Below are 27631 nucleotides of genomic sequence, written 5' to 3' on the forward strand. Positions count from 1 at the left end.
TCTGCCCATTTTAGAAAAACATCAATTGCATAAACAATTGTCTTGAGAATATTCTAAAATTCTCTGCTTTATTTTCTTCTGTCAGGACTTTCTGAAAACTATCTAATTCTGCACTGATTATGCGGGTGCCAAATCTGTTGTAGGTAACCTGACTTGGTATATTTTTATCTATCGCTCATTGTAAGTCCTCCATATCATTTATTACATGGTATTTTGTTTATTTTTCCTTTCCACTTTTTCCTATTGGTACCTAGCTGAAAATTATACTTCTAACATATTCACTCTTTACAAATGCCAAATCCAGTGTCAAATATGATAAGTGCACAGTTAATATTTACGGATTTATGACTGCTGATAAATTGGAGTCTAAGGAGAGTATGCTTCAGATTCCCCAAGGTGAATAATACAGTATACTACTCCTTGGAATGCAGAAGTGCCTTCCAAAGCTGTCTTGGGTTTTAACTTCTCTCTATGAGTTGCTTCCATATCAGTGATAATCAAAAACTATGTTGGATGAAGCAAGACTTTAAAAATTTCCTCTTTGATATCTTAGGCAGTATTTCTCTCAAGTGAGCAGACTTTCCTTAACTGTAAGTGATCAAGTAGAGACCTTATGAATCTTTCAGGGAGTTATTGAAAAGACTCTTGTTTTAGGTAGATGATTGCACAAGCCACACTCTAAGTAATTTAGGGAAGAGAAATAAATGATCTCTATCTCCTGATTTAAGAGGAAGAAAGTCAAAATCCAGGCAATCAAGCTTCCAGAGTTACATATTAAATAGGGACAACTAAAAATTTGTAGGACTGCATGCGGTAAGAACGTGATATCGGTTGGAATATTTCTAAATGGGAACACGATATTGATATTCTTGAAATGGCTTCTTAAATGACAACAATGTCTTCCATGCCTTCTGGATCTCATTTGTCACGTTGCATATGTGACTAATATGAAGCATAATGTGTTATAATGTCACTTTTTCCTATTGTTTTTTTTTCTGTCATGTACCCATTAAATAGAGACAATATTGTACATTCTTTTGGAAAAAAAGATGGATAAGGATCATATATATACATATATATATATATACATGTATATATGTATATGAATAACATATTCCTTAACCTTAACCCCATTCACTACCTTCCCATACTCAATGTTTCAGACTTAGATCATTTCATTGTACAGATGGACCCTTCTTGTGCTCCTTCATTTATTCATCCAGAAATCCACATTCTGGTACATGCAGAACAATTGATTTACTGGATTGGTAAATTGACTTAATGATGTCCAAAATATCCGTTACCGAATAACGCATATTCCTTTATACTTCACATAGTTCCAGTTGAGAGTTGAGCCTTCGTAGTAGAGAAGCCTTGGTGTTATCCCCAGAAAAAGAAGATGAGTGCAGAGGCAAAGGTTGGGAGTGTTAACGAAGAGAAGGACTCTTAAATCGCTACAAATTATTTGGTTGTGGAGAAAACCTTGGTTACTAGTTTTCGGTTCTCCCCCATCTCCCATCGAGACAGTTACATTACGTTTGGCAGTGTTGCCAACAGCTCTTGAAGAAGAATCTGTTTTTCTTATGTCTCAAACAAGTCCTTATAAATATAATATGCACTCAAAAAATACACAGTTATCCCTTCATATGCTTGCCAGAATCCTGTAAACAACTTAAACTCTCCAAATATCACTAACTGAGGAAATGTTTTGTAGGCTTCTACATTTACTAACCCTGGGCTTTACCCTAGTGAAAAACTCTTGAACTGTGCTGATATGGCTTTTTTAATGATTCATCTGATAAAACAGACTGTAAAGAAGTAATTTATAAGGCAGTAAATTATCTTGAGTGGGGCTCTTATGAACTCATGGGGCATGAGTTCTACAGAAATGATAGCAATAGACCAAATTAAGTTTTGTGACTCAGGGAAAGACTGCTTGAGTAAGTGACACTTTGACTGGAATCTAAAGAATATACGACTTCCGGTATTAGGAACTGAAATATATATATTTGAAACATGTATTTTTATATATGTAGATGTATACATAACCAAAGGAAAAAGCATAAATTTTCATTAGGAAGAGCAATCATGAAATAATGAATTAAAATCTTACATAGTTTGGACTCAAAGAGTACAGAATAGATGAGATTCTATGGGTAAAAGAGTACATACATACATTGCATAATCTACAGGGAATTTTATAACCCAATGCCCAGATCGGTGGCTTTGACTTATTAGGTACTCAATAAATATATGTTGGATGCATAAATACAATATAGAACATTGCAAGAGCAAAAAGTGAACATATTCATGGATACACACATTAGTTTCTTCAAGCATATATGATATGATCACTATGACAACATCCTTTTAAAAATACCAACCTGTATGTGAATCCAGATGTCACAAGGTATCCATATTTTTGTTACCCATATTTTATTCTTTCATATAAGTCATGTAATATAAAATAACTTTTAAAAGGAGAGATAATCCTCACTTCTATGATATCCTTAAAAAAGATCTTGGCCCTCCTAAAATCTGATTCTTTCATCATTTCATCCATCAATAATAAAAACTGTTTTTTTCCTCTGCTCAAAGATATATTTATCCTCCATTGAATTTAGGGCATTCAGAAAATAAGAAGGTGATATTTGGAGAAGTCTCAGGTCCTATACAATTTTACTAAAGTCACTCAGACTAGCCCCTTTTCTCTACACTTTTAGCCCATGAAAGAAACTGATTCAGAGCCAACAAGCAACCCAAAGATGTAGCTTCTATACGTAGCAGCTTCAACATGATATTCTCAGAGGATAAGCAAGAGTAACGTTTGATACAAATGGGTCCCTATAGAATCATTACCAGAAGGGAGAATATTTTGTATACTGTGATGATTGATAGCCTACATAATTTGAGAGCTAGTAATTTACCTGTGCATTTCCTCAGGTTTTAGCTCCAGATGTAGCCATCCTTCAGTGAAATGATATAATTTAATTTGTCGAGCACTTAACAAGACCTAAAATCCTGAAGGGAACTGAAAAGACAAAAACATATTCTTTAATCCTTTGATTAACCCAATTTAATTCCAACCTGAAACAATAGAGATATTTTATTTCCTTTGGATATATATCCAAAAGTGGGATTTCTGGATCATATGTTCGCTTTGGGGTTTTTGTTTGTCTTCTGTTTTTTATTTGTTTTTTTTTTTTGAGGAACCTCCATACTGTTTTCCACAAAAGCTCTATTAATTTACATACTCACCAACAATGTACAAGGGCTCTCTTTTCTCCACACCCTCTCCAACACTTGTTACTTCTTGTCTTTTTGATACTAGTCATCCTAACAGGCGTGAGTGATATTTCATTGTGGTTTTGATTTGCTTTTCACTGATGTTTAATGATGTTGAACACCTTTTCATACACATGTTGGCCATTTGTATGATTTCTTTTGACAAATGTCTCTTCAGGTCCTTTGCTCATTTTTCAACGAGTTTTTTTTATTGTTGTTGTTATTGAGTTGTATGAATTCTTCAAATATTTTGGATCTTAATCCCTAATGAACTATATGGCTTACAAATATTTTCTCTCATTCCATAGATTGTTTCCCTCGCTGTGTGGAAGCTTTTTAGTTTGATGCAATTCCACTTGTCTATTTTTCCTTTTGTTTCCTGTGCTTTGATATATCTAAAACTTCATTGCCCCAGACCAATGTCAAGAAGCTTTTTCCCTGTTTTCTTCTAGGAGTTTTATGATTTCAGGTCTTACTTTCAAGTCTTTAATGCATTTTGAGTTGATTTTTGTGTATGATGTGAGATAAGGCTCTAATATCATTTTTCTGTATGTGGATATCCAGTTTTCCCAACACCATTTATTGAAGAGATGATCCTTTTCCCATTTGTTTCAGCACTCTTATAGAAGATCAGTTGATCAGTTGATCATATTTGTGTGGATTTTTTTCTGGGTTGTGTATTCTGTTCCAGTGATCTGTTTTTCTGCTTTGATGCCAGGACCATACTGTTTTGGTGACTGTAGCTTTCTAATATATTTTGAAACCAGGAAGTGTGATGCCTCCAGCTTTGTTCTTCTTATTTAAGATTGCTTAGGCTATTTGGAATCTTTTGTGGTTCCATATGAATTTTAATTTTTTTTTCTTATTTCTGTAAGAATGCCATTGGAATTTTGATAGGGATTACATTGAATCTGTAGACCACTTTTGACATTATGAAAATTTTAATAATATTAATTCTTCCAATCCATGATAATGATGTCTTTCCAATTATCTGTATCTTCTTTGATTTCCTTCATCAATGTTTTTTAATTTTCAATGTATGTTTTTCACTTCTTTAGTTAAGTTTATTCCTAAGTATTTTATTCTTTTTATTGCTATCTTGAATGAGATTGTTTTCTCAATATCCTTTTCGGATAGTTTGTTGTTTGTGTATAGAAACATGACTGATATTTGCATATTGATTTTGTATTGTGCAACTATACTCAATTTGCTTATTAGTTCTAACAGATACAATTAACCCACTGGAAAACTAAACTATTCACTTGGACAGGAGTAACGATGGATTCTGGAATTTATTCTTGTCATCTTAGACTTCAACGGGCTCTCCATCAGAGGTGTTAAATTCACTTATTCACATTGTACTAGAAGTCTCCATCCCCCTTTGTCCCATATTTTTACTGCTAATTTCCCCCAGTGCCTGATTTTTTTAATGAGAACTCATTTCACGCCCTCTAAAAACTTAGAGAAAAGTGGTTTACATGTACTGATGTTGACGTGAAGTACTCAGATACACGTGTAAATGCATATATTCACTCAGTATTTAATACAATATATGTTCTTCCCAACCTGAAAATAAAGTTTTTGTTACCAATTTTGGAATAAGTCATTTTCCAACTATGTAGACAGAAGAAATGTATCTGAAGAAGCCTCTAATGTCTGGCCCACAACTAAGAGCCCACTATCCCAGGGAGGCTGCTTCATTAAAAGATCTTGTCAGAACTCTCGGTCTGACAACAGAGGGCAAGTGTAAAAGCTTGAAACACCTGTTTGTGCCGGCATAGCATGGTTGAACATGGTGGTCCCTTCCTCACTACAGTTCCGTGCACCAAGTAAAGGAGGTCTCTGCAAAGTTACATTAGTGCAGGCACAGGTAATAGTTATGACCAAACAATGTATACTTTCATCTTGCAGCTCAGAATTTTGGAGAGCATTACATGGACTATATGGATGGGAGATAAGTAGTAAGAAGGCAAAATACCCACAGAGACATGAAGAAATAAGAGGAGGATTCTAGTGTATATTATCGATCCAAGCACTTGTTTACAGTATTTCTTGCTTGAATGATTTCAAACACTTTTAACTCTAATGAACTCTTAATTGCTTCCTAAAACATTTCCTCTTCAAATCTATACATATATTTACATATTTCAGTGTTCAAAACATAATGTGGAATATTGTGGGAGATATGGTTAAAGAAGCAGTTTTGTGTATATATACATATACATGTATGTATGCCTATGTATGAATGTTTATATGTGTACATGCATTTTTTATGTATGTATATGTATGCATATATACAAACACAATCTTGCTTCTCCATCTGCCACAATATTCCACATCATGTTTTGAACTGTAACAATGTTTAAATGTACGTAGATACTCACAACTTTTGTTTCAAGACTCTTCCTTTGCCAAATCCATCTCTCTGCTTGAAATTTTCCATTAAATTTTTCACTCAATTAGCTTCAATTTACAATTTAATGCTCAAATGAAATCTAACAATAGGTAAAACTAATCTGTGGTGACAAACAAATAGTTGCTGGGGGCTGGCCTTGTGGCCCAGTGGCTGAGTTCACCGTGCTCTGCTTTTGCCGCCCGAGTTCGCAGGTTTGGATCCCAGGCGCAGACCTACACCACTCATTAGCCATATTGTGGAGGTGACCTACATACAAAATAGAGGAAGATTGGCACAGATGGTAGCTCAGGGCTAATCTTCCTCAGCAATAAAAACTAAATAGTTGAGTACCGTGAAGAGGGATTTGGACAATGACCACCATGTGGCATGAGGGAACATTCTGGGGCATTGAGAATTTTCTCTGTCTTATGTTGGGTGCTGATTACACAGCAGTATACACATGTTAAATCTCACCAAACTGAAAAATTAAGACTCATTATCCTTTTGATGGAAATTTGGGATGTTAGTCCTAAAAAAGACTGCTACACAAATTATTATACAAGTCCTACTGTGGACTTATGTGTTTGTTTCTCTTCATGAATATACAGTAGTAGAACTGCTGGGTCATAAGAGAGATGTGTATTTCTTTGCAAGAAAAATCCAAGTAGAAAGAAAGAATATTAAACCATATTAATATGGGACCTGAAAAGAAGAAAAAATGAATATAAACTATTGTTTGAAGAACTTAGCTATAAAATATGAGAAAAGTCTCTGAAATATTTCTGGGCTGAAAAGATGATATTCTTTTAATGAGAATTTCACAGTTGTATATGTTTATTGGAGAAAGAAGAGAGGGGAAAGTTAAATACTCCAGAAAGAGTAGACAATTGATGGAGACTTGGCCCTGAGATAACTGAGTGAGATAGACATAAAAAAGAGAAAGACAGAGAAAGAAAGAATTGAAACACAGGAGAGACAACAAAGGAATAAATGGAAACAATCAGAAAGTAGATAATGAAGGTGGGATAATGAGTTGAGAAGAAGAGAGAGATGTCAACCCTTAGAATAAATTCCTGAGGAAACCAGGTGGAAAAAAGAACAGGAAAAATAAATGAAGATGACAACTGATAAAACTATCGTGTGTACTGAAGCTGGACAAATGATTCTGAGGCTGAACAACTATTGACAACTTAATATCAAAAAACAAATATATAAATAAATAAATAAACAAACAAACTGGTGATGGTATCACATGAAGATAAAGAGGGAGTGTCAGACAGTTGAGCCTCACTGAGAAGAAAAATATCTAGATGGAAATCCATGCATTTTGGTCACTATCATCTAAAACCCAGAACCTCCATGCTTGATAGAGAAAGGCAGTTTGCCACCTTCCTACTGCAGTTAATTAATGATTTTCTATGACAGGTGAGTGAACTACTAAAACTCTGGGTCAGAAAACACCCTACACTTGAAATATCCTCCAATCACTGAGAAGGATAACCCATCACTGACAATAACCTATAAAACTTGTTATCTGGTATTTTGAATAGACCAGTGTGACACAGTAAAAATGCTATCACTGAAGTTAGTGCCAACTCCTACCAAGAAACAGAAGAAATGATGATGAATTATTAAATATTTCAATGAGTGGGAGAAGCTTGGAGAGGGTTGTCCTTGCAAAACAATGTATTTAAAGTTCATTTGAAGCTGAAAATTACTATACAATAGTAGGCAACATCCTTTGTAGTAGTAGTAGGAGGAGGAGGAGTACGGGTAGAAGGAGTAGTAGTGTAGTAGTAAAGTACTAGTGGGAAAATGAGGAGGGGGTGGAACAAAGTTGCTATTATATTCAACAGCACAATAGTATCTACTATATGGCTTCATATGCAGATCTTGCCAGATAACAGAAGATGGTAAAGATAACCACTCTTCATTTCTACAGTTTAATAAATCTTTATTTCTCACATTCTCTGATCTCACTCCTCATGAGCTTATATTCAACTTTCTCTGAATGTAACTCAAGATGGGATATTTCCTGATTCTCATTCCAAAGAGATCCCTTCTTTCTAGAATTCAGAGAACTTTCTGACCCTAAGTCCCAGGCCAAAAACAATTCATTCCTGGGAAGGAAGACTGGAGATCAGAAGGATAATGATACTCTAGGGGAGTCAGAAGGGTGATGATGCTCTGGGATGAGCCCAGGCACTTAGGGAGGCCTAGCAACATTTCCATTAATATCTACCCCTGCTGGAAATTTTGTGGAAACAATAATGTAACTAGCCCATTCACATGCCAAATCAGCCCTCAGCTCCATCCAGATAAGTTTCTGCCCCTACAGCTTGGGAATTGGGAGTGGATAATGGGTTGTAATGGGTGCTTATTTTAGGAGGAAACAGATAGACTTAACATTTTTAATCCTGCTTTAGTCGTTAATTTTCCTGTCCGTTGTCAAGCTTTTTCTGTTTTCTGTGTTTAGAATTTTTCATGAACAAAAGGAGAGTTGGGGGCTAGATTAATGTAAAATAGATTTGAAAAAATTTTACAGATAATTTGGTCTCATCTTCTTATATTTACGGCCCTCAAGTAATTTATAATATATGCAAGATGATTCCCATGATTCTAGATTCTAGTCACCTGGATGCCTGGTAACTCTAATGGTTAACTCTCTGGTTTACTGAAAACAAAAAAGGATAATTATGAGACAACTAACCATCTGTGTCTGTGAAGATGTGAGGGTATTTGGGTAATACGGAAAATAGAATAAATATTGGAAAATTGTAAATCATGAAAGTTTTAGTAGCTTTAGTGTAAATTTAGTAGCTTTAGTATCAATTTACACAGCATCTTAGTCCTCTTTGTGATACGGCAATGGATACCCTGACCTTTCTGGCCTCTTGCCTCTGCTAGAGATCACCTATTAGCACCTTTTCTCTCTCTTCTACTCAATAAATAAGACTGAAACAGTCTCTTATACGATTGCATTTAGATTATTTTTAAAGCTAACGGTCATCAAACTCATGCCCTTATTGTTTCTTATAGTAATTGTATTTAATGTAATTTAGATGGATTGGGCTCACCCCATTTTATTCCTACAAATTCACAAAACCTGTAAATGAGTAATTATTACAAATAGATTTTTTAAAAAAACATGTGACTTTTTTTAACTGCATGAAAATGTACAAACTAGTTAGGATATCACCTTCTAATTTTGGCTGTGATCAATCTTATACATAAGAAGACAGGAGAAAGCTTTTTAGCTTTGGAATTTTCACCTTCTTGTGAAATAGTCTTCATTTCTGTCATCAAGGAGTTTTCTCTTCTGTGTGGTTTTGTTTTGTCTCTTCAATATTGTGCAGCCTGTTTTTGTCTTGGCAGAATAACTTGTCTTTTCATAACCTGCTGTAGATAATATTTGAACTGTGCCAACCACTGATCTGTTCTATATATGATCTCATTTAGCACTGAGGTAAGTGAGGTTATTGTTCTTAATTTACAGATAAGTAAACTGTGGGTAATGTGTAAAGTACTTTGGCAAGATTCCATAAAAGGTAAATTGGGGGGAGGGTACAGGATTAGTAGCCAGGTCATCTCTCAGATTTTCAAGCCTTTGATTTTAACTGCTTGCTGATTACTAGACAAACAATCTGATAAAGGCATTATCATCAAGTGGGTGGGGCTAAGTATAACAAATTTTTTTTGCCTTTACAATATCAGCCCATTATTATGATTATTCAGGAGAGAGTGATTTATTTAAATTTTGAGATTTCTTTCTCTCTCAGTTTCTATCATTTCTGGAAACTCACATTCATGACTATTAGCAACATCTTCCACATATTTCATCATTTCGCCCACCACATACTTCCAAATACTACATACAGACATCAAAGGAAATTATTTTTTACAATATTTATTGCTTTAATCCATATTTCTGACTATTCCAACTACAGTCCACTCATTAGTATTGTTGCAGGATCACAAGCAAAGAAACCCCAATGTCCTTCTATCAATTTTTTTCATTCATATAAGAATTATTGCACCAAAAGTTCCTTTTATACCTTTACATATGTGCTTCAAGTGACTATGAACATCTATTTATATGACTGTTTTCAAGAGATGGTCTCCAGATAGAAATAGACACTTCCACTACTAGTCATAAAGGGTTCCCTTTTCCAGGGTGTATGGATGTGACCAGATCAGACAAAATCTCTTTGTGGGAGTGATTTCAATCTGCGTTTAGGCATAGGCAGATTGGAGTAAAATGTGCAATGGTAAAAATATTAGAGAATAATTAATGAAACAGATACTAATGGGAAATACAAATAAATTTCTTATATTTGAAATTTGGATCCCACAAAAGAGAACTCAGGTCAATTCTGGAAAGACTGTAAAATTAGGGAGGTATTAAAAGTTGGTCATGGGCCGGCCCCGTGCCTTAGCAATTAAATGCGCGCGCTCTGCTACCGGCGGCCCGGGTTCAGATCTCGGCCGCGCACCGATGCACTGCTTCTCCAGCCCTGCTGAGCCATGTCTCACATACAGCAACTAGAAAGATGTACAACTATGACATACAACTATCTACTGGGGCTTTGGGGGAAAAAAAAAAGGAGGAGGATTAGCAATAGATGTTAGCTCAGAGCCAGTATCCCTCAGCAAAAAAAAAAAAAAAAAAGAGGAGGATTAGCATGGATGTTAGCTCAGGGCTGATCTTCCTCACACACACAAAAAAAGTTGCTCATTATATTCAAAAGTGTTTCAGGATTCACACCACAACTAATCAACTATAGTATAGTGTAGAGTCATAACATGGAGTCATGGTATAGTGTAAAGTTGTCGAAAAGAAAGTAGGGTCCTCACTGTGTAAAGTAGAAGGATGTGCAACTCTAACTAGTGATCCACTGAACTTTAACATGTGGAGAGAAAGCATAATCATGTTCATCCAGCTGTATGGTATCTCTAAACTGACTAGGTTCTGCTTTTGACAACATTCTAACCTCTTTTTAGTTGTTAATTTTCTTGAAATGCTTCTCTGTACTTCTCTTTTTTTTTTTTTTTTAATTTCCTAAGCCCCTCTGTAAAAACATCGTCCATATTCCACCCTTCCTATTCCACTCAACAAATAGACTTTAAACATAAGTGAACTTTAATTCATTTAGAGAACTAACCACTCCTGGCTGACTTTGAAAACAGACCACTCTCTTTACATGTCCTCTAAGGGCCACATTGAGAGTCTTGGCAAACAGTGACTTATTCAGTATTTTTATGATGGACTGAGTGAATATAAGACAGCTAAACTCTTTTCTATCAATCCCCATTTGAGAACAAATGCCACAGACTCAGGCTGCCTAGGACCGGGAGTAGTCTTGGTAGAGGGTGAGGGCTGTCAAATGACTATGTACTAATACACATGGGGCAACAGAAACGGAGTTTTTGTAGGTCTCCAGGATTCCCGGAAGGAATCTACATTTGCAGCAAAATCGGTCTGGCATCTAGAGGTAAATAAATAAAGAAAGCCTGATGATGGTGTTTCAGATAGCCCAGGCTAGAAGTAATAGGAAATGCAAAAGATCAATGTTCTCAGAGTCATGGTTTCCATTTCCACAATGAGTAAGTCAAAAATCCTGTAAATTTCCCCTGTTCATATATGGCTCTAGCAAAAGTTTTGTAGGGTTGTTTGCTACTGCTACCTTGGCATATAGCATAGAACCTCTGGATAATCTGGCCAAACTGTCATCCAAAGCACTGAACTTACTTCTTCAATGAGCAATATGTCTGAATGATATTAAGTTCTGTGTCCTTTTCACTCCCCATTCACATTATCCTTCTGTAGGTATGAGAATCAGTGGTGAAAAGAGAGATCACAAACTTCCATGGCATCCGTTAACATGTCATATCTGGACCCCACAACAGTGACGCTGATTGGCATCCCTGGACTAGAGCATGTGCAGTTTTGGATTGGGTTTTCCTTCTTCGTAGTATGCCTGCTGGCTCTTCTGGGAAATACCATTTTACTGATCATCATCCCTGCAGAATGCAGCCTGCACCTCCCCATGTACATCTTCCTGGCAATTCTGGCAGCCACTGATGTAGGTCTCTGTGTAGCCATTGCTCCCAAGATGTTGGCCATCTTCTGGTTTGGCTCTTGCTCCATGGTTTTTGATGCTTGCTTAATCCAGCTCTTCTTCATCCACGCCTTGCAGGGCATGGAATCTGGCATCCTGTTGGCCATGGCCTTTGACCGCTATGTTGCCATCTGTAATCCTTTGAGGCACACATCTATCCTCACACCTTTTGTCCTGGTTAGTATGGTGCTGGTTGTGGCAATCCGGGCAACGGTGCTCATTGGCATTTTACCAATTTTAATCAAAAGACTGCACCTGGGCCGGCCCCGTGGCTTGGTGGTTAAGTGCGCGCGCTCCGATGCTGGTGGCCCAGGTTCGGATCCCGGGCGCGCACCGAGGCACCGCTTCTCCGTCCATCCTGGGGCTGAGTCCCACATGCAGCAGCTGAAAGGATGTGCAGCTATGACATACAACTATCTACTGGGGCTTTGGGGAGAAAAAAGTAAATAAAATCTTTAAAAAAAAAAAAAAAAAAAAAAAGACTGCACCTTTTCCATTCCACTGTAATTGCTCACTCTTACTGTGAGCACATGGCTGTGGTCAAGCTGGCTGCAGAAGACATCCAAGTCAATAAAACATGTGGTCTCCTTGTGGGTTTTACAATTCTGGGATTTGACATGATTTTTATCCTCATTTCCTATATCCTTATTTTCCAGGCTGTTTTTCGTCTACAGCAAAACGAGGCACGGCTCAAAGCATTTAATACATGCACAGCTCACATTTTTGTTTTCCTTGAGTTTTATACTCTTGCCTTCTTCTCTTTCTTCAGCCACCGTTATGGACATGTTGCCCCCTCTACCCACATTCTTATGTCTACCATCTACCTCCTTGTGCCACCTGCACTCAACCCTATTGTTTATGGTGTAAAAAGTAAGGTAATTCGTAAACGTGTGGCACAGATTTTTTTTCTGAATCATAGATCATAGCAGTAATCTATTAAATGTTAATGCTCATGGAAAGAATACTTTTACTTCCAAGAGATGGAGACAAGTTGAACCCTCTGTGTTCATTTTTGGGGCTTCACTTCAACATGCTCAAACTTAAAGCCATTTATTTCACAAACTACAGCTAGGATGAAATAAAATTTATTCAGATTAAGACTGATATTAGCTCTATTCATTCATTTAATTTCTAATTTTATCTTTATCACTTCCTTCCTTTTAATTTATTTGTGTTTAGTTAGAAATTCTGTTACTTCTTGATAAGAACACTTATTTATTTTCAAACTGTCATCTTTTGGAATATTTGCCATTAAAGCTTTGGATTTCTGTTAAATCATTGCTTTTGTTGCATCTCATGTTTTTGACATTTTATCTTAAAGCACAATTATATTCCAGTAACAAAATAAACTGCCATTAATATCTTCTTAGCTTTACCTTTAAAAACACCATGTTAGAGACCCTCATTTTGGGGAGTTTTGTGAGTTTGCATTCCCAATATATCTTACTAGATGATAGCAGACAATATTGGTTAGACTTGAGGATAGCTATCCTAGTGCAACAGTCATGGCTAAAGGAGCTTTTGTCCAGGTGCATAGCTGTTACCATATATAGTTTCTATTAGTGCCACTGACATCACCCTTGTTGACCCTAGAACATCACCCAGGTCAAACTGGCACCATCACTGCTGCATCTGACCTTGAAGTCTGACTACTCTACAAAAACTCAAGCCCTCAGGCAAGCACGCACAAGTACCTAAGTGATTCTCCATGAGCAGGAGCACTAGCAGAGTAAAAGCTAACCCGCAGCTCATCCCCTGAACCATTTACAAGTCATTGCAGCACTGAGTGCTGGGTTTCATTTCCTACAGCTCTGCCTAGCTCTGTGATCTGGCATTTGGCTTTATATCTAATTTGTCCCTGTCATGGAAGGGACTCGCATGCACATCCCGATATTGATAGGAGCCAAAGCCTATCGGCCTTTTGGTATACCAGCTTGCAGGTGTACCTTCCCAATGTCAGCCAGGTGGCATAGCTTGCTTTGGCCTGTAACCATCATCTGCCCCAGTGGCATTATCATTCAAATGAGCTTAGATATGTCTAAGTTTATGAGTAGGCCCATTTCCTGGTCCATAAGTGGAGAAGATAAGTCTTTTTCTCAGCACAAGTTTATTTTCATTCCGACTTTCATAAATCCTTTCTCTGGATCTGCATCCTTAGATGTGAGTAATAACTCAGTCATGGCAAGGGAAACTGACTACACCATCTTTCCCAGTTTACCAGCTTAGTCAGTTGTTTGGTTGCATATCTGAGGTTATTTTATGCCATAGTACGCAGCACTGTTCTATGCCAGTAAGACACTATTCCCGATCCGTGGACAACAAAGCTGTCATTACTGCAGCACTCAGATAGTCAGTTGCTTCAATCACATAGTCAAGTTATTTCCTTTTCTTGTACTGTCACACTAAGGCCTTGAACAGCAGATGGGTGCTTTACTCTTCTAGCCATCCTGGAATGATCTTACCCTGAATTTATTCATCTAATATCTTCCTGTAAGCCAGCCACATTACTAGGCTAAACTATAACTCTGGTCAATGCTCAAAGTGCTGTAGAACATTATCACATTTCCAAATATCCCTGTGAAATGCAATCTACTTTATAGCAATGATATAAGCCAATTGAAGAGAATCATGTTATACAGAATGTTGTAGGATTCCCTATAAATAAGTATTTTTTTCTCGTAATCCTGAGTGCAGATTATATCTTCCCTGAAGTTCTCAAACAGACGTTGCACAGAGGATGCCAATAAAAGGCCCGGATGGGATGAGTTGTATCAATTAAGAAGAACAAGCACACTAATACAAATTATATAATAGTCTTATGAGGTTTAAATCTAAGCAAGTGTTCTCAGTATAGAATATTTGTTTCATATGTAGCTAATATCTACACTGTAACATAGTTCCAGGTCCTCAGATGACAGATTAAAACGATACATCTCTACTCCTAGTCGGCTTCACTATGTTTCACACAAAAATCTGTATTAATTATGACAAAATGGTGCAAAAATAAAAATTGATGCAAAAATAAAAAAATGGCATGTACTAAATATACTAAATATGAGATCTAGAGTAGATAATTGTTGTAATATGACAAAGGTGTCACATAGTGTAGTAGAGAATAACATTCTTTCTTTTTAACATATGCTGATGAGTAAATTGGACATTCACATGGAGAAAAAGTACTCTAAAATAAATCTTAATTCCAGCATCACACCATATACAAAAAGTAGACTGTAAATTTATTTTAGATTTTAATGGAAAGGCCAAATAATAAAGCTATAAGGAAAAAATATGGGAGAAGAGGCATTTTCATTATCTAGGGATGAGCAAAGTTTTCTTAAATAGTATTAAATAGAATACAAAAATATAATCTTGGGGAAAATATTAATAAATTGGACTATAGTAAAATTAAGAATTTATGTTAGTCTAAAGACACTATTAATTAAAAGAGGAAGATACGGGGAGAAGATATACACATTAAATCGCACTAAATCTATAGATCATTTTGGTAAAAACTGACATCATAACTATATTCTTAAAATCCAAGAACAAACTATGTCTCTCCATTTATTTAGGTTTTTTTAAATCTCTTTACTCAGTGTTTTGTAGCTTTGAGCATATATATTTAGCACACAATTTGATAGGTTTATACTTAAGAATTTCTCTTTTTTTTCAGCTATTAAAAATGGCACTTATTTTTTTTTTTTTTTTTTTTAAGATTTTATTTATTTTATTTTTTCCCCCCAAAGCCCCAGTAGATAGTTGTATGTCATAGCTGCACATCCTTCTAGTTGCTGTATGTGGGACTCAGACTCAGGATGGACGGAGAAGTGGTGCCTCGATGCGCACCCGGGATCCGAACCCGGGCAACCAGCATCGCAGCGCGCGCACTTAACCACCAAGCCACGGGGCCGAATGGCACTTATTTTTGAATCTTGGTTTCCAATTGTTCATTACTAAGGTATAAAAATATTATTGATTTTTGCACATTGATCTTATATCCTGTGATCTTGATAAACTTATTCACTATTTCCACGAGATTTTCTGTATAGTCCTTGGTATTTTCTATGTATATATGGTATGTCATCCACAAATACGGATAGTTTTAGTTCTTTCTTTTCAATCTGAATCTTTTTCCTTCTTCTATACTTATTGCATACACTAGGACTTCCAATATGATATTGGACAGAGTGGCGAGAATGAACACTCTTTCCTTGTTCTCAATAACAGAGAGAAGCCACTTAACCTTTCAAGATTACTTAGTTTTTCCTAGATGTCCTTACAGTTTGAGAAAGTTTGTTCCTATTTCTAGTTTGCTGAGAGTTTTTATCATGACTGGATACTGAAGTATTTTCAAATGATTTTTGCATGTATTAATACAATTATATGTTTTTTTTCTTGTTACATCTCTTAATGTGTTGGGTTACATTGATTAATTTTGAGTGTTCAATCAGCCTTGCATTCCTAAGTCCTACTTTTTGTGATGTATTATTTTTATTTTGCAGAATTCGATTTGTTAATGTACAACTGAGAATTTTTATGTCTATATTCACAAACGATATTGGTTTGTAGCTTCTTTTCTTGTCTTGTCTTTGTCTGCTTGTCTTTATGAGTAAATGCTGGCCTCATAAAATAAGTTTGGAAGTGCTTCCCTTCTCTTCTAGTTTCTAGATGAGATGGGGAAGAACTGGTGTTATTTCTTCCTTAAATGTTTGATAAAATTCACTGAGATGTAGATATAGGAAAAAAACATGTTATTGATTTATTCTTGAGTGTATTTTGGTAATTTGTTCTTTCAATAAATTAATCTATTTCATCTAAATTGTCATATTTATGTGCATAAAATTGTTTGTAGTATTCTATTATTTACATTTTGTTGTCTGAGGGGTCAGTAATAATATATACTTTCTTTCATTTCTGATATTGATTTCTCTCTCTAGTTCTATCCCTATCTCTATCTCTACCTCTAATTTGATCTTTATCTCTCTCTGTCAATTTAGTTCAAGTTTTATCAAATAAGCAGCTCTTGGTTCCATTAACTTTTATCTACTGTTTTTTTTCTGTTTTGATTTCTGCTCTTGTTTTTGGTATTTCCTTCCTTAAGTTTGTCTTTGGTTTATTTGGCTCTGTTTTCTATTTTTTTTAAATGGAAGTATAAATTATTTAGCTGATACCTTTCTTCTTTTCTAATATAAGATATTAATGCTATCATTTCCCATTAAGCACCGCTTTACCTACCACAGAAATTTTGATATCTTGTATTTTCATTTTATTACAATTGAAACATTTCCTAGTGTTCCTTAAGATTTCTTCTTTGAGCTACGGCTCATTTAGAAGTATGCTATTTAATTTCCAAATATTTGAGAATTCTCTAGATATCATATTGGTTTTGTCATTGACAACTAGTTTAATTTCATTGTCAGAGAACATACTTTGAATCATAGGATAATTTTTTTTTTTTTTTTTTTTTTTGTGAGGAAGGTCAGCCCTTAGCTAACATCCGATGCCAATCCTCCTCTTTTTGCTGAGGAAGATTGGCCCTGGGCTAACATCCATGTCCATCTTCCTCCACTTTATTTGGGACGCCGCCACAGCATGGCTTGACAAGCGGTACATCAGTGCGTGCCCAGGATCCAAACCTGCTAACCCAGGGCCCCCAAAGCGGAGCGCATGCACTTAACCACTACCACGTTGGCCCCATGGGATAATTTTTCTTAAAAATTTCATGTTCACTTAAAAATAACTTTTATCCTGGAGGCTGGCCCAGTGGCGTAGTGGTTAAGCTCATGTGCTCTGCTTCGGTGGCTGGTTCGGATCTCAGGCACAGACAGATACACCAATTATCAAGCCATGCTGTGGCAGGTGTCCCACATAATTTAGCAGAAGATGGGCACGGATGTTAGCCCAGGGCCAATCTTCCTCAACAAAAAGAGGAAGATTGTGGCAATGGATGTTAGCTCAGGGCTAATCTTCTTCACCAAAAAAAAAATAATAATAATAGTAACTTTTATTCTGAAGTTGTGACAGTGTTCTTATTTTTAAATATATATTTCTGTTAGTATGTATGTTTACATTTATTTATTTTCAGTTTTTAGTTTTTGGTCAACTATATTGTTAGTTTTGCCCTGGTTTCCAGGAACATGGCCTAGCCAAAGTAACAGCAGCAGTGGAGAAGGCAATATATGTGTTTTTCTGGAGGCACATAGTCGCTGAGGCAATTTGGATATTCTTTAGGAAATGTTCAGGTAGTAAAATGAGGATAATCACCATAGCATAATAAAGAAATAAGAGAGAAGCCTGAGATATTCTGCTTTTCTAAGAAGATGCTTGCATTTTCTCTTACTTCAACTATTATCCTTGACTCCTGTCTTTCTATCACATTCTATGTTCCATCTGTTCACTGATTTTGTTGCCTGTGTCTCCAAAACACATCTAAAATTAAATTAATCTTGCAAACTCATTTCAGCTAGTCTTACCCAAACCATTATCATTTCTACTCTGAATTATTGCAATATTCTACTAACTTATCTTCCTCTCCTGAATCTTCCTCAACAAATTTCACTTGACCCTATAAACAGCAAGCAGAGTAACCCCATTAAAATTTAATTTAGACATTGTTATTACCTTGCTCAAAACCACTCAATAATTTTCCATTTCTTTCAATGATAAACCTGAGTCCTTCGTATGCCTTATATGGCTCATGATTCCCTACCATTTTCTCTTTGACTTCCTACTGCTGTTCCCGCCCCAACACCAATTTCCTCCAGCCTCATTATCACCTCAATCAATGGTTTTCTCCAACTCAGCACACTCAGGTGAAATTCAAATTCACACATTAAACTGTCTACTTGGATACTGACCTTAGGATATTTGATATTCATCTTAAATTAACACTTCCAAAACTGGGCTTCAAATCTTGACCACTAAACCTGCTCTCTTCCCAGTGTTGCTTATCTCACTAATAGCACATATAGCCTTACAATTGCTCATGCTAAAATTCCCAGACTCCTCTGTACCTCTTTCTTTCATATATTACATCTAAATCAGAAGATCCTATTCACTTTCTTACCAAAATATCCAGAACAAGTACTTCTCAACACTCTATCTACTAACATCCTATTGCAAACCATTATATATTTACAACGTGGTATATAATATTATTAGTTCAAAATATTCACAGCACCTTCCCAACGGTATTATACATGTCAGGCTTCTAACTGTGGAAGTATTTTTTTTTCTATTCTGGTGACATTACTCTTCATCATGTGACTTGCTTTGGCCAACATGCTGTAAGTAGATTTAACTGTGTTGCTTATGAACTGAAGATTTAAAAGCCATAATATAGTTTCATAGTCTCTCTTTTTTCAATGACACAGCAATAGCAGTGTTTCATATAGTGGCTACACCTTCACCCTCAGCTCCAGATTGAAGTAGCAAAGCTGAAAACATAAGTGAGAAATATATTCGTTTTTTTTGTTGTTGTAAGCTCCCAAGATTTGGGGAACTATTTTCAATGCAGTATTATTTAGTCTATGTTGCTTGATACAGTATCATAAATGGTCCCCTGCCTCAACTCTTTCCCTCTTCAGCCAATGATTAAAAGAGCCAAATTATCTTCTAAAAATACAATTCACAGCATGACACTTACCTACTTGAAAACTAGCTTATGTTTCTCATTTTACTCAAAGACTAGTTCTTATAATTGTTACAAAGGCACACATCCTCTGAACCCCTTTTATGTCTCTGAAATCATCTCTTACAAGAGCGTCCCCCTATGTTTTATTTCTTTCCTGTTATCCCAGCTTTCTATGGTTACTAAAAAACGAAAGGTGTGTGCAACCTCAAAGTCTTTTCATTTTCTGGATTTTTTTGCTGTGATATTTTTTCCCCAGATATTCATGAAGCTCACACTCACTAAATATTGGAATATGTGATTGCAATTCTCCTGCTCTCCAATTCTTGTGTCTTATCAGGAAAGAGAGACAGAGAGAGAGAATAGTTTCTACAATTTTAACCTATCACCAGGAGAAATCAGTGTACAATTTTTAAATTAATTCATGAAGAAAGAAGTAATGAGAGAGTAAAGGATGAAACATGAAAATTATGACATAAAAGAAATATAGTAAACAATTTCAAGGTGAAAGTGGTTGACCATATGAAAATTATGAACACATTAACTTCAAGGAGATCAACGAAGTGCCCACCAAGTTTGCTAATTGTAAATGCAGTGACCCCAACAAAGTCAGGAAGAATAGATTTAATAGAGACAAGAGAAAGATATAAAGCTAGGATGAGTAAAAGAACAATTGGGAGATGGAGCAAATAAGACAATATAGATAGCTTATAATTCAAAACTTTTGCTCCAACAAAAAAGTGAGTTAGATCTCAATAGAGACAATTTTATTAAATAAGACTTAAACATGCTTATCTCTTTAGGGAATAAACAAATAAGAAAAGAAGCAAAAATTTTGCTAGTAAATCATTAGGGGTAAGAGAAAGTAGTGCTGCTCCCATTTCAATCCCTTGATTCTTGGGCCTATGAATCCTGACCATGGGAAAAACGCCACAAATATATTGGACACTGATTTAGAGAATATATAGCCTCCTGGAGAACACTGTTCCAGCCCAGCAAGGTAGTACCATCTAGCTGGTGCTGTAACTGACTCATCAAAAAGCCATTCCCAAGACAGTGACATCAGGAAGAAAGTGGAATAGACTTCAGCACTTATCCCTCCCCGGAAACACTGATTTTGAGAACCACCCATGAACAAGAATGCTGTGTAGAAGCCTAGGAGTCCAGCAGAGATGTCCCCTGACCCCACTGGAGCAAAGAATTCAAGAATAGACATTGAAGAGGGTAAGAATAGTTCTACTTTATCTGCATCACCTGTCCCCTAAAGTGGCATAGTTCAAGGCCAAGAGAGATCTCTTTGGTCCACAAGTTATTCCATGTGGAAAAGTGAGAGTATTCTGAGTGCTTGGCTTCCCTAGCTGTGCACATGATATCAGCAAATCATCATGGATGGAAAGACTAGAGATTGAGTCACCTGGACAATGATTATATCAATCATGCCTACATGAAACAAACAAAAAAAAACCTACAGATGATACCGGCTCAAGACAAAGTTGACATGAGGGAAGCCATATCGTAGAAAAGAAAAACTCTATTGTAACTTTGAATGACCTCTGACAAACTAACCCAGCTGGATATGCACCCTCCAGGAGATCTAACTGCTCTGTAGATTTTACGACCCCTGCTTGTGCACACACCTCCCAGCTGCCATAAGATGATAACTTCGTTTTTTTGAGTTCCTTAGGAATGTGATGACCCTCTAACAGTGAGTCTATGCTGGTAGCCATCATCAGTGAAAACTGAAAGATCAGGTGTGGCGCTCCCAGTCTATAACACCAGAAGGTCAACATTCCTAAACCCCTCCCCAATAACACAATGGTCTATATAACTGCTGTAAGATTTCATGCCCCCTTAAGATGGTTTTTTAGACATTAGTTGGTCATCTTCCCTCTTGCTAGCAAGCTGTAATAATAAAGTCCTTTTTCTCCTACCACCTTGCCTCTTGACTATTGGCATGTCTTGCGGCAAGCAGAGGGCCCCACGTTGGGCGGTAACACAGACACTGAAGCTTGGGTGAGCTTCCCTGGTTGGCAATACTCAGACCTTTCAAACGTTGAAAAGCTGGGTGAGTAACACATATCTGAGGATGACAGAAGCTTTGAGTTGTTTACCCTCCCAGACCTCATCCTGTGCTTCTTTTCCTTTGGCTGAATTATTTTTGCCGTTATGCAAATGAATAATAATACCAAGAGGACTGAGAATATTGGGATCATATAGCCATAACTCAATCTTTTCATAGGCCCAGATTCTTCTCTTTAGTTATCAAACCCAAATTTATAACAAGCTATTCTTATCTACTATGTAAAAATTATCTGCTCATATGTGGTGTATTTATTAATTTACTCAAACATATGTATTAGGTACTGAAAAGATGCCAGATACGAAGTATGCATTAAGTATATTATTAAAAATATTATTTGGATGATTTTACATATTAAATGTATCAAAAATGAGAGAGTAACTTGCTGAAGAGAAAATAGACAAAACAAAATAGAACTAGGAGTAAACAGAAACAATTTTGTTCAGTCATAGGACTCATTTCAGCATAGAATAATATTGTTCTAATCTTGACTATATAGAGTTGATTTATCACAAATCTCAGTTCCTGGCATATCAACCTTGATCTGTGCAAGGACCTTCTCTTTTACTATTTGTTTTCTTGTTTACTTATTTCCTTATCTCTCTTATTCCCAGTCCCTTTGTCTCCCCTGTAGACAGAAAGCCCACATCCAAGTTGTCTGAGTCATTACTGGTTTATGCCTGCTGTCCTCTTTCATGCTCAGAAGTGTACTGCTCTGGAGGATAAACCATGTGGCACTGTATCCATATGGCAACTATCTGCAATGCATTTTTATCTGTACCTTTGTTTGCATGTGTTTCTGCCAAAGGTGTATTGTTTTATATGCTTATATTTTAACATATAAATGATGTTAAATTATGTATCTTATATTAACACACCTTTTTGTAACCTATATATGATGCTATATATACATTTATTTCATTGATTATAAATGCTCCTAATCAGAAAAAAACTTTCCACCTGGGAAATTTATTCTAAATTTTTACCTGAAACATAGGATTGGGGATATCAATTATATAAATCATGGTTCATTTGGCATGATTCCTCTGTGACCCTTAAGCCCTAGGGGATTCTGCTAGGTGAGTTTAGAGACTTTACTGACTACATAATGCATACACTCCTTTTTTTACATGCAAACACACACCACACTACTCATGGATATACGGTAACACATATAGCACTTGTCACTAAAGCATTAATTGAAAGGATGATTTGGGAGTGAACTCATCATACCATTATTGTTCTTTCTGTCATCCCTCAAACAGACATGGGAAATTACATTGCTTAAGGTACTTTCAATTTTCTCTAAAGAATCCTCTTAAAATAGTTGGGACCACAAAATTCAAAACAATTTAGTGTCAGGTTATATGGTAGTTGCTATTGGTGAAGTACACTCCTTGAACTTATATTTATAATTATCATGGTCAAAAGTGAAACAGCTGTCTTTTTTTATTAATGATAAATTCTTCTTGTGGCCTGTCAGATTGTTCATTTTATTTCTTCTGCTGCAGGAAATTGTGCTGCTTCTTCTACTTTTATTATATTAATTATAAGCTGTCTAAAGGTGATTATGATATGACTAATTTCTTGTCATCTTAATCTGGAAGCACCATCTATGAAATTTCTGTTAGTGGGTTCTTTCTTTTCTTTTTTTTTTTGTTGCAGGGGAAGATTCTCTCAAAGCTAAAATCTGTTGCCAATCTTTCTCCTTTTTTCTTCATTTTTCCCCTCACAAAGCCCCGGCACATAGCTGTGTATAGTTGTAAGTTCTTCTGGTTCTTCTATGTGAGCTGCTGCCACAGCCTAACTACTGACAGATGACTGGTATGGTTCTGCCCCCCGGGAACTGACCCTGGGCTGCCGAAGTAGAGCATGCCAAACTTTAACAGGTAGGCCATCAGGGCTAGCTCTGGATTCTTTATTTTCAATGTTAGCTACACCTGTGTCATATTTTATGGGTTTCTCGTTGCTACTATATGCCATAGAAATTTCTTTCATTTTTTTGCATTTGATATTTAGTTCTTTATCTGAAATTCATTTGACCAACTATGTAAACTGAGAATCTAATTTTTTTTCAAATATTAGATAACCTTTCCACTATCAGTTATTTTCTACATCATTTGGTTGTGATATTTCCTGTATCATGTATGAACTTATTCTACAATTTCTAACTATGTTTGAATTACTTTACAATTTCTAATTACAGCTAGATTCAGGAGCAACCAATCTGTTGAATCTACTCTAGTAATTTTTGATCCAATATTTTATTGTTTTACCATTCAAACATTATATAAGATGAACAAATGTTGAAAGAACAATTGTCCCATATTATGCTTTTTTCCCACAAATTATATAGCCATATACTATTTTTTTATAATTATAGGTGAATTTTAGGTTCACCTTGTCATGCTGTCAAGTTTTAATTATGTTTGGGAGTTCTACAGTTAGCAATTTGTTCAACAACAAGGGAGAAAAAATGGTGTAAGAGGGCAGCAGATTCGATAGCCTGAAGTTGTAGTTCCTTTTCTCTTCCTCTGTTATCTCTTAGAAGTTGGCAGCAAAGCAATCAGCAAGAATAAGAGGAGATGGAGTAAGACTTTGAGAATAGTTAATGACTTTTATTAGTAATTGCATCATATAGAAAAATACACTAAATAAAAAATATTGAATTTGCTTTGAAAGTGGAGTTTGGTGACTCTTCCAGGTAGTGAGATTTTTCTGCCAATGTGCAGCAGATATATATGGAGAAGACGGAGATCTGGGTTTCACACGAGATTAGGATTTGTCACGTAGGTGAGACATACACAGAAACACAAAACTTAACAAGTAGTGTAGAGTATGGAAAAAAAAGAGATTTCAGCAGATGAACACAATTCACAATACAAATAAAAAATATATTTAGAACAAATTATTTTTCAATTATAAATTCCATTATAACTTTGAGAATTGTGATATTCCTCCATTAATTTAAATATATACTTTTTCAATGAAAATAATTTTGTTTCTCCAAGGAGATACTGTCACTTATCATTGTATTCTTCCTTACATATTTTTTCCATATAAACATATTCAATGAGTTAATCATGATACAATCACATGATATCATAGAACATTTAAAACATATTTGACTGCTTAGAATATGCCCATACTATCAAAGGAATAAGCTTTTATACATACATAAATGAACACATAAATAAAATATTCTTTACTTATCCATTTTTTTTTATTTTTTTTGTTTATTGCAGTAACATTGGTTTATAACATTGTAAAAATTTCAGGTGTACATCATTGTACTTCTATTTCTGCATAGATTACATCATGTTCACCACCAAAATACTAATTAAAACCCATCACCACACACATGAACCGAATTATCCCTTTCACCCTCCTCTCTCCCCCCTTTCCCTCTGGTAACCACCAATCCAATCTCTGTCCCTATGTGTTTGTTTACTGTTGTTATTATCTACTACTTAATGAAGGAAATCATACGGTATTTGACCTTCTCCCTCTGACTTATTTCACTTTGCATTATACCCTCAATGTCCATCCATGTTGTCACAAATGGCTGGATTTCATCGTACACCATGATCAAGTGGGATTTATTCCAGGGATGCAGGGATGGTTTAACATTCACAAATCAATCAACGTAATACACCACATTAATAAAATGAAGAATAAAAATCACATGATCATCTCAATAGATGCAGAGAAAGCATTTGACAAGATACAGCATCCATTTATGATAAAAACTCTGAATAAAATGGGTATAGAAGGAAAGTACCTCAACATAATAAAAACCATATATGAGAAACCCACAGCTAATATCATCCTCAATGGTGAAAAACTGAAAGCCATCCCTCTAAGAACAGGAACCAGACAAGGATGCCCACTGTCACCACTCCTACTTATCCATTTTTACTCTTAAATTATTTCTTTATATTCATTAGTCTTTTATTTTTATAAGTAATATATTTTAAATTTATGATCAGAAAAAACATATATTTGAAAGTATGGCTGGCTGTAGTTTGTTCACTAATTTTGTTTTTTTTATACTCTCTATTTATTGATGAATTTCACTGACATTCTTTTGGAGCTTGTGCTAACTTTTTTTTTCCCATTATGTGTGACTCAATGTAATTGTGGAAAAGAATAAATCCAATAGTGCTTGCTTGCCATTACCTTAGATGGTACAATATATGTCTATTATTCGAGATGGCTTTTTTAAGAAGGATCATATGTCTAAAACTGAAGTTTATGATTTATGTTTACATTTACTCAATGTTTCTAAAACCAATGCTTATTTCTAGAGACAAGAGTCCCTTTGATGACAGACTGTATAGATGTGATTATAAATTGATTTTAAGTAATCAGGATAAGGCAGATAGAACAAATGGGAAAAAAGAAGATACAGGTTTTTTATGATAATCATGATGATAATGTAACAGTCCATTCTTTGTCATTCTAGGGATGAAAATTTAGTACTTGAGCACATCTATTATGGGCTTTTTCAACAACAGTGATTTCCAATCTTTGCTGCTTTCTGGTTTCCCTGGCTTAGAAGCCTATCATCCTCAGATTTTTATGCTCTTTTGTATCTTATATCTAATTGCCATTATGGGCAATAGTACCATATTGATAGTAATCTGGGTGGAACTATCACTCCATGAACCCATGTACTTCTTTCTTTCCATGCTGGCAGTCAGTGACCTGGGCCTCTGTGCCGCCACCTTACCTACAATGCTTAAGCTTTTCTTGTTCAATACTTGTGAAATACACTTTGATGCATGCCTTGCCCAGATGTACTTTATCCATATCTTCTCCATGATGGAGTCAGGTATCCTACTGTCTATGGCTTTTGACCGCTATATAGCCATATCCAATCTTCTCAGATACACTGCCATCCTGAACAGTTCTGCCACCATGAAAATTTCTGTAGAGTTTGCGTTCTGGGCCATCATTATCCTCATCCCAGCCCCTGTGCTCATTAAGCAACTCAAATTTTGTGAAGCCAATGTACTTTCCCATTCCTATTGTTTACACCCAGATATTATTAAGCTTTCCTGCTCTGACCACCATATTAACAGCTTCTTAGGACTCATTGTCATTATCATCACATTTGGAGTTGATTTTGTGCTCATCCTGCTCTCCTATGTGAAGATCTTCACCACAGTTCTGGGTATTGCCTCCCAGGGAGAACGAGTCAAGGCCCTTAATACCTGCGTCTCCCACATCTGTGCTGTGCTGCTGGTCTACGTCCCCATGTTGGGAGTGTCCATCATTCACCACTTTGGAAAGTATGTGCCACATGTGGTTCATGTCATCATGGGCTATGTCTACTTGTTGGTGCCTCCTGTGCTCAACCCAGTTGTCTATTGCATCAAGACTCATGAGATACGCACTCACCTTCTGGATATTTTCAAGAAAATATCAAAAAATGTATATTAATTAGGATTTAGATTTATCCATTATTGATTTTGAGACCTCTTTCTAATACACAATATCTCTATTAAACAACAATAAATAAAAAGATATTCAGGTTAAGAAAAAGTATATTTATCTGTTAAGTCTGCATACAAATGACCCAAGAATCCTGGAAAGGAAAAAAATTATGATAAAAAGGACAATATCTAATACTATGTATCCTGTGCTGCAGAATAAATAATAAAAAAGTCAGTAATTTGACAGAACTCTTCTTGTATTAACAATCTGATTCTAAACAAAGACAGCCACAACTGATCGAATTCTACTCTGATTTCCCAATAGCAGTGGTTAAAACTAGCCCTTAATTTCATTAAATTTGAACTTACTTGTCATATGTCTTTTTTCAGACGTGAAATATTCTCTCTGAATTTGACTGCAAGATCTCCAAAGGAAAGAGAAACCAAATCATTATCCAGTAAATTTAATATTATGCAAATTGTTAGCATTCATGCAACAAACATTTATTCATCTCTTACTGCCAGGCACATTAAAAACACTCGGATAGAACAATGTGAATAAAATAGGCAAAATCACTACTTTATTAATGTTATATTAAATGGAACTAGGAAAATATCTTAGAATTAAGTGTCAATAGCAAAGGAACCTCGTCCTTTTGCTCTGCTCTGTATAAACATGGTATC

At 35.7% G+C, this 27631-nt stretch overlaps 2 protein-coding genes across 2 annotated transcripts; both read left to right on the forward strand.

Annotated features, from left to right (window-relative positions):
• The first annotated feature begins 11547 nt into the window (after positions 1–11547).
• On the forward strand, positions 11548–12725 carry LOC131408020 (olfactory receptor 52A1-like). Its single transcript, XM_058544591.1, has 2 exons — positions 11548–12050; positions 12281–12725. Exons 1-2 carry the CDS (start codon positions 11548–11550, stop codon positions 12723–12725), a joined length of 948 nt encoding a protein of 315 aa, XP_058400574.1.
• Positions 12726–26123: 13398 nt separating this feature from the next.
• Positions 26124–26954, forward strand: LOC131409053 (olfactory receptor 51I2-like). The gene has a single exon (XM_058546253.1). The coding sequence runs from the start codon at positions 26124–26126 to the stop codon at positions 26952–26954; it is 831 nt and encodes a 276-aa protein (XP_058402236.1).
• Positions 26955–27631: the final 677 nt, after the last annotated feature.

Source organism: Diceros bicornis, chromosome 7 (assembly GCF_020826845.1).
Source record: "Diceros bicornis minor isolate mBicDic1 chromosome 7, mDicBic1.mat.cur, whole genome shotgun sequence".
Lineage (NCBI taxonomy): Eukaryota > Metazoa > Chordata > Mammalia > Perissodactyla > Rhinocerotidae > Diceros > Diceros bicornis.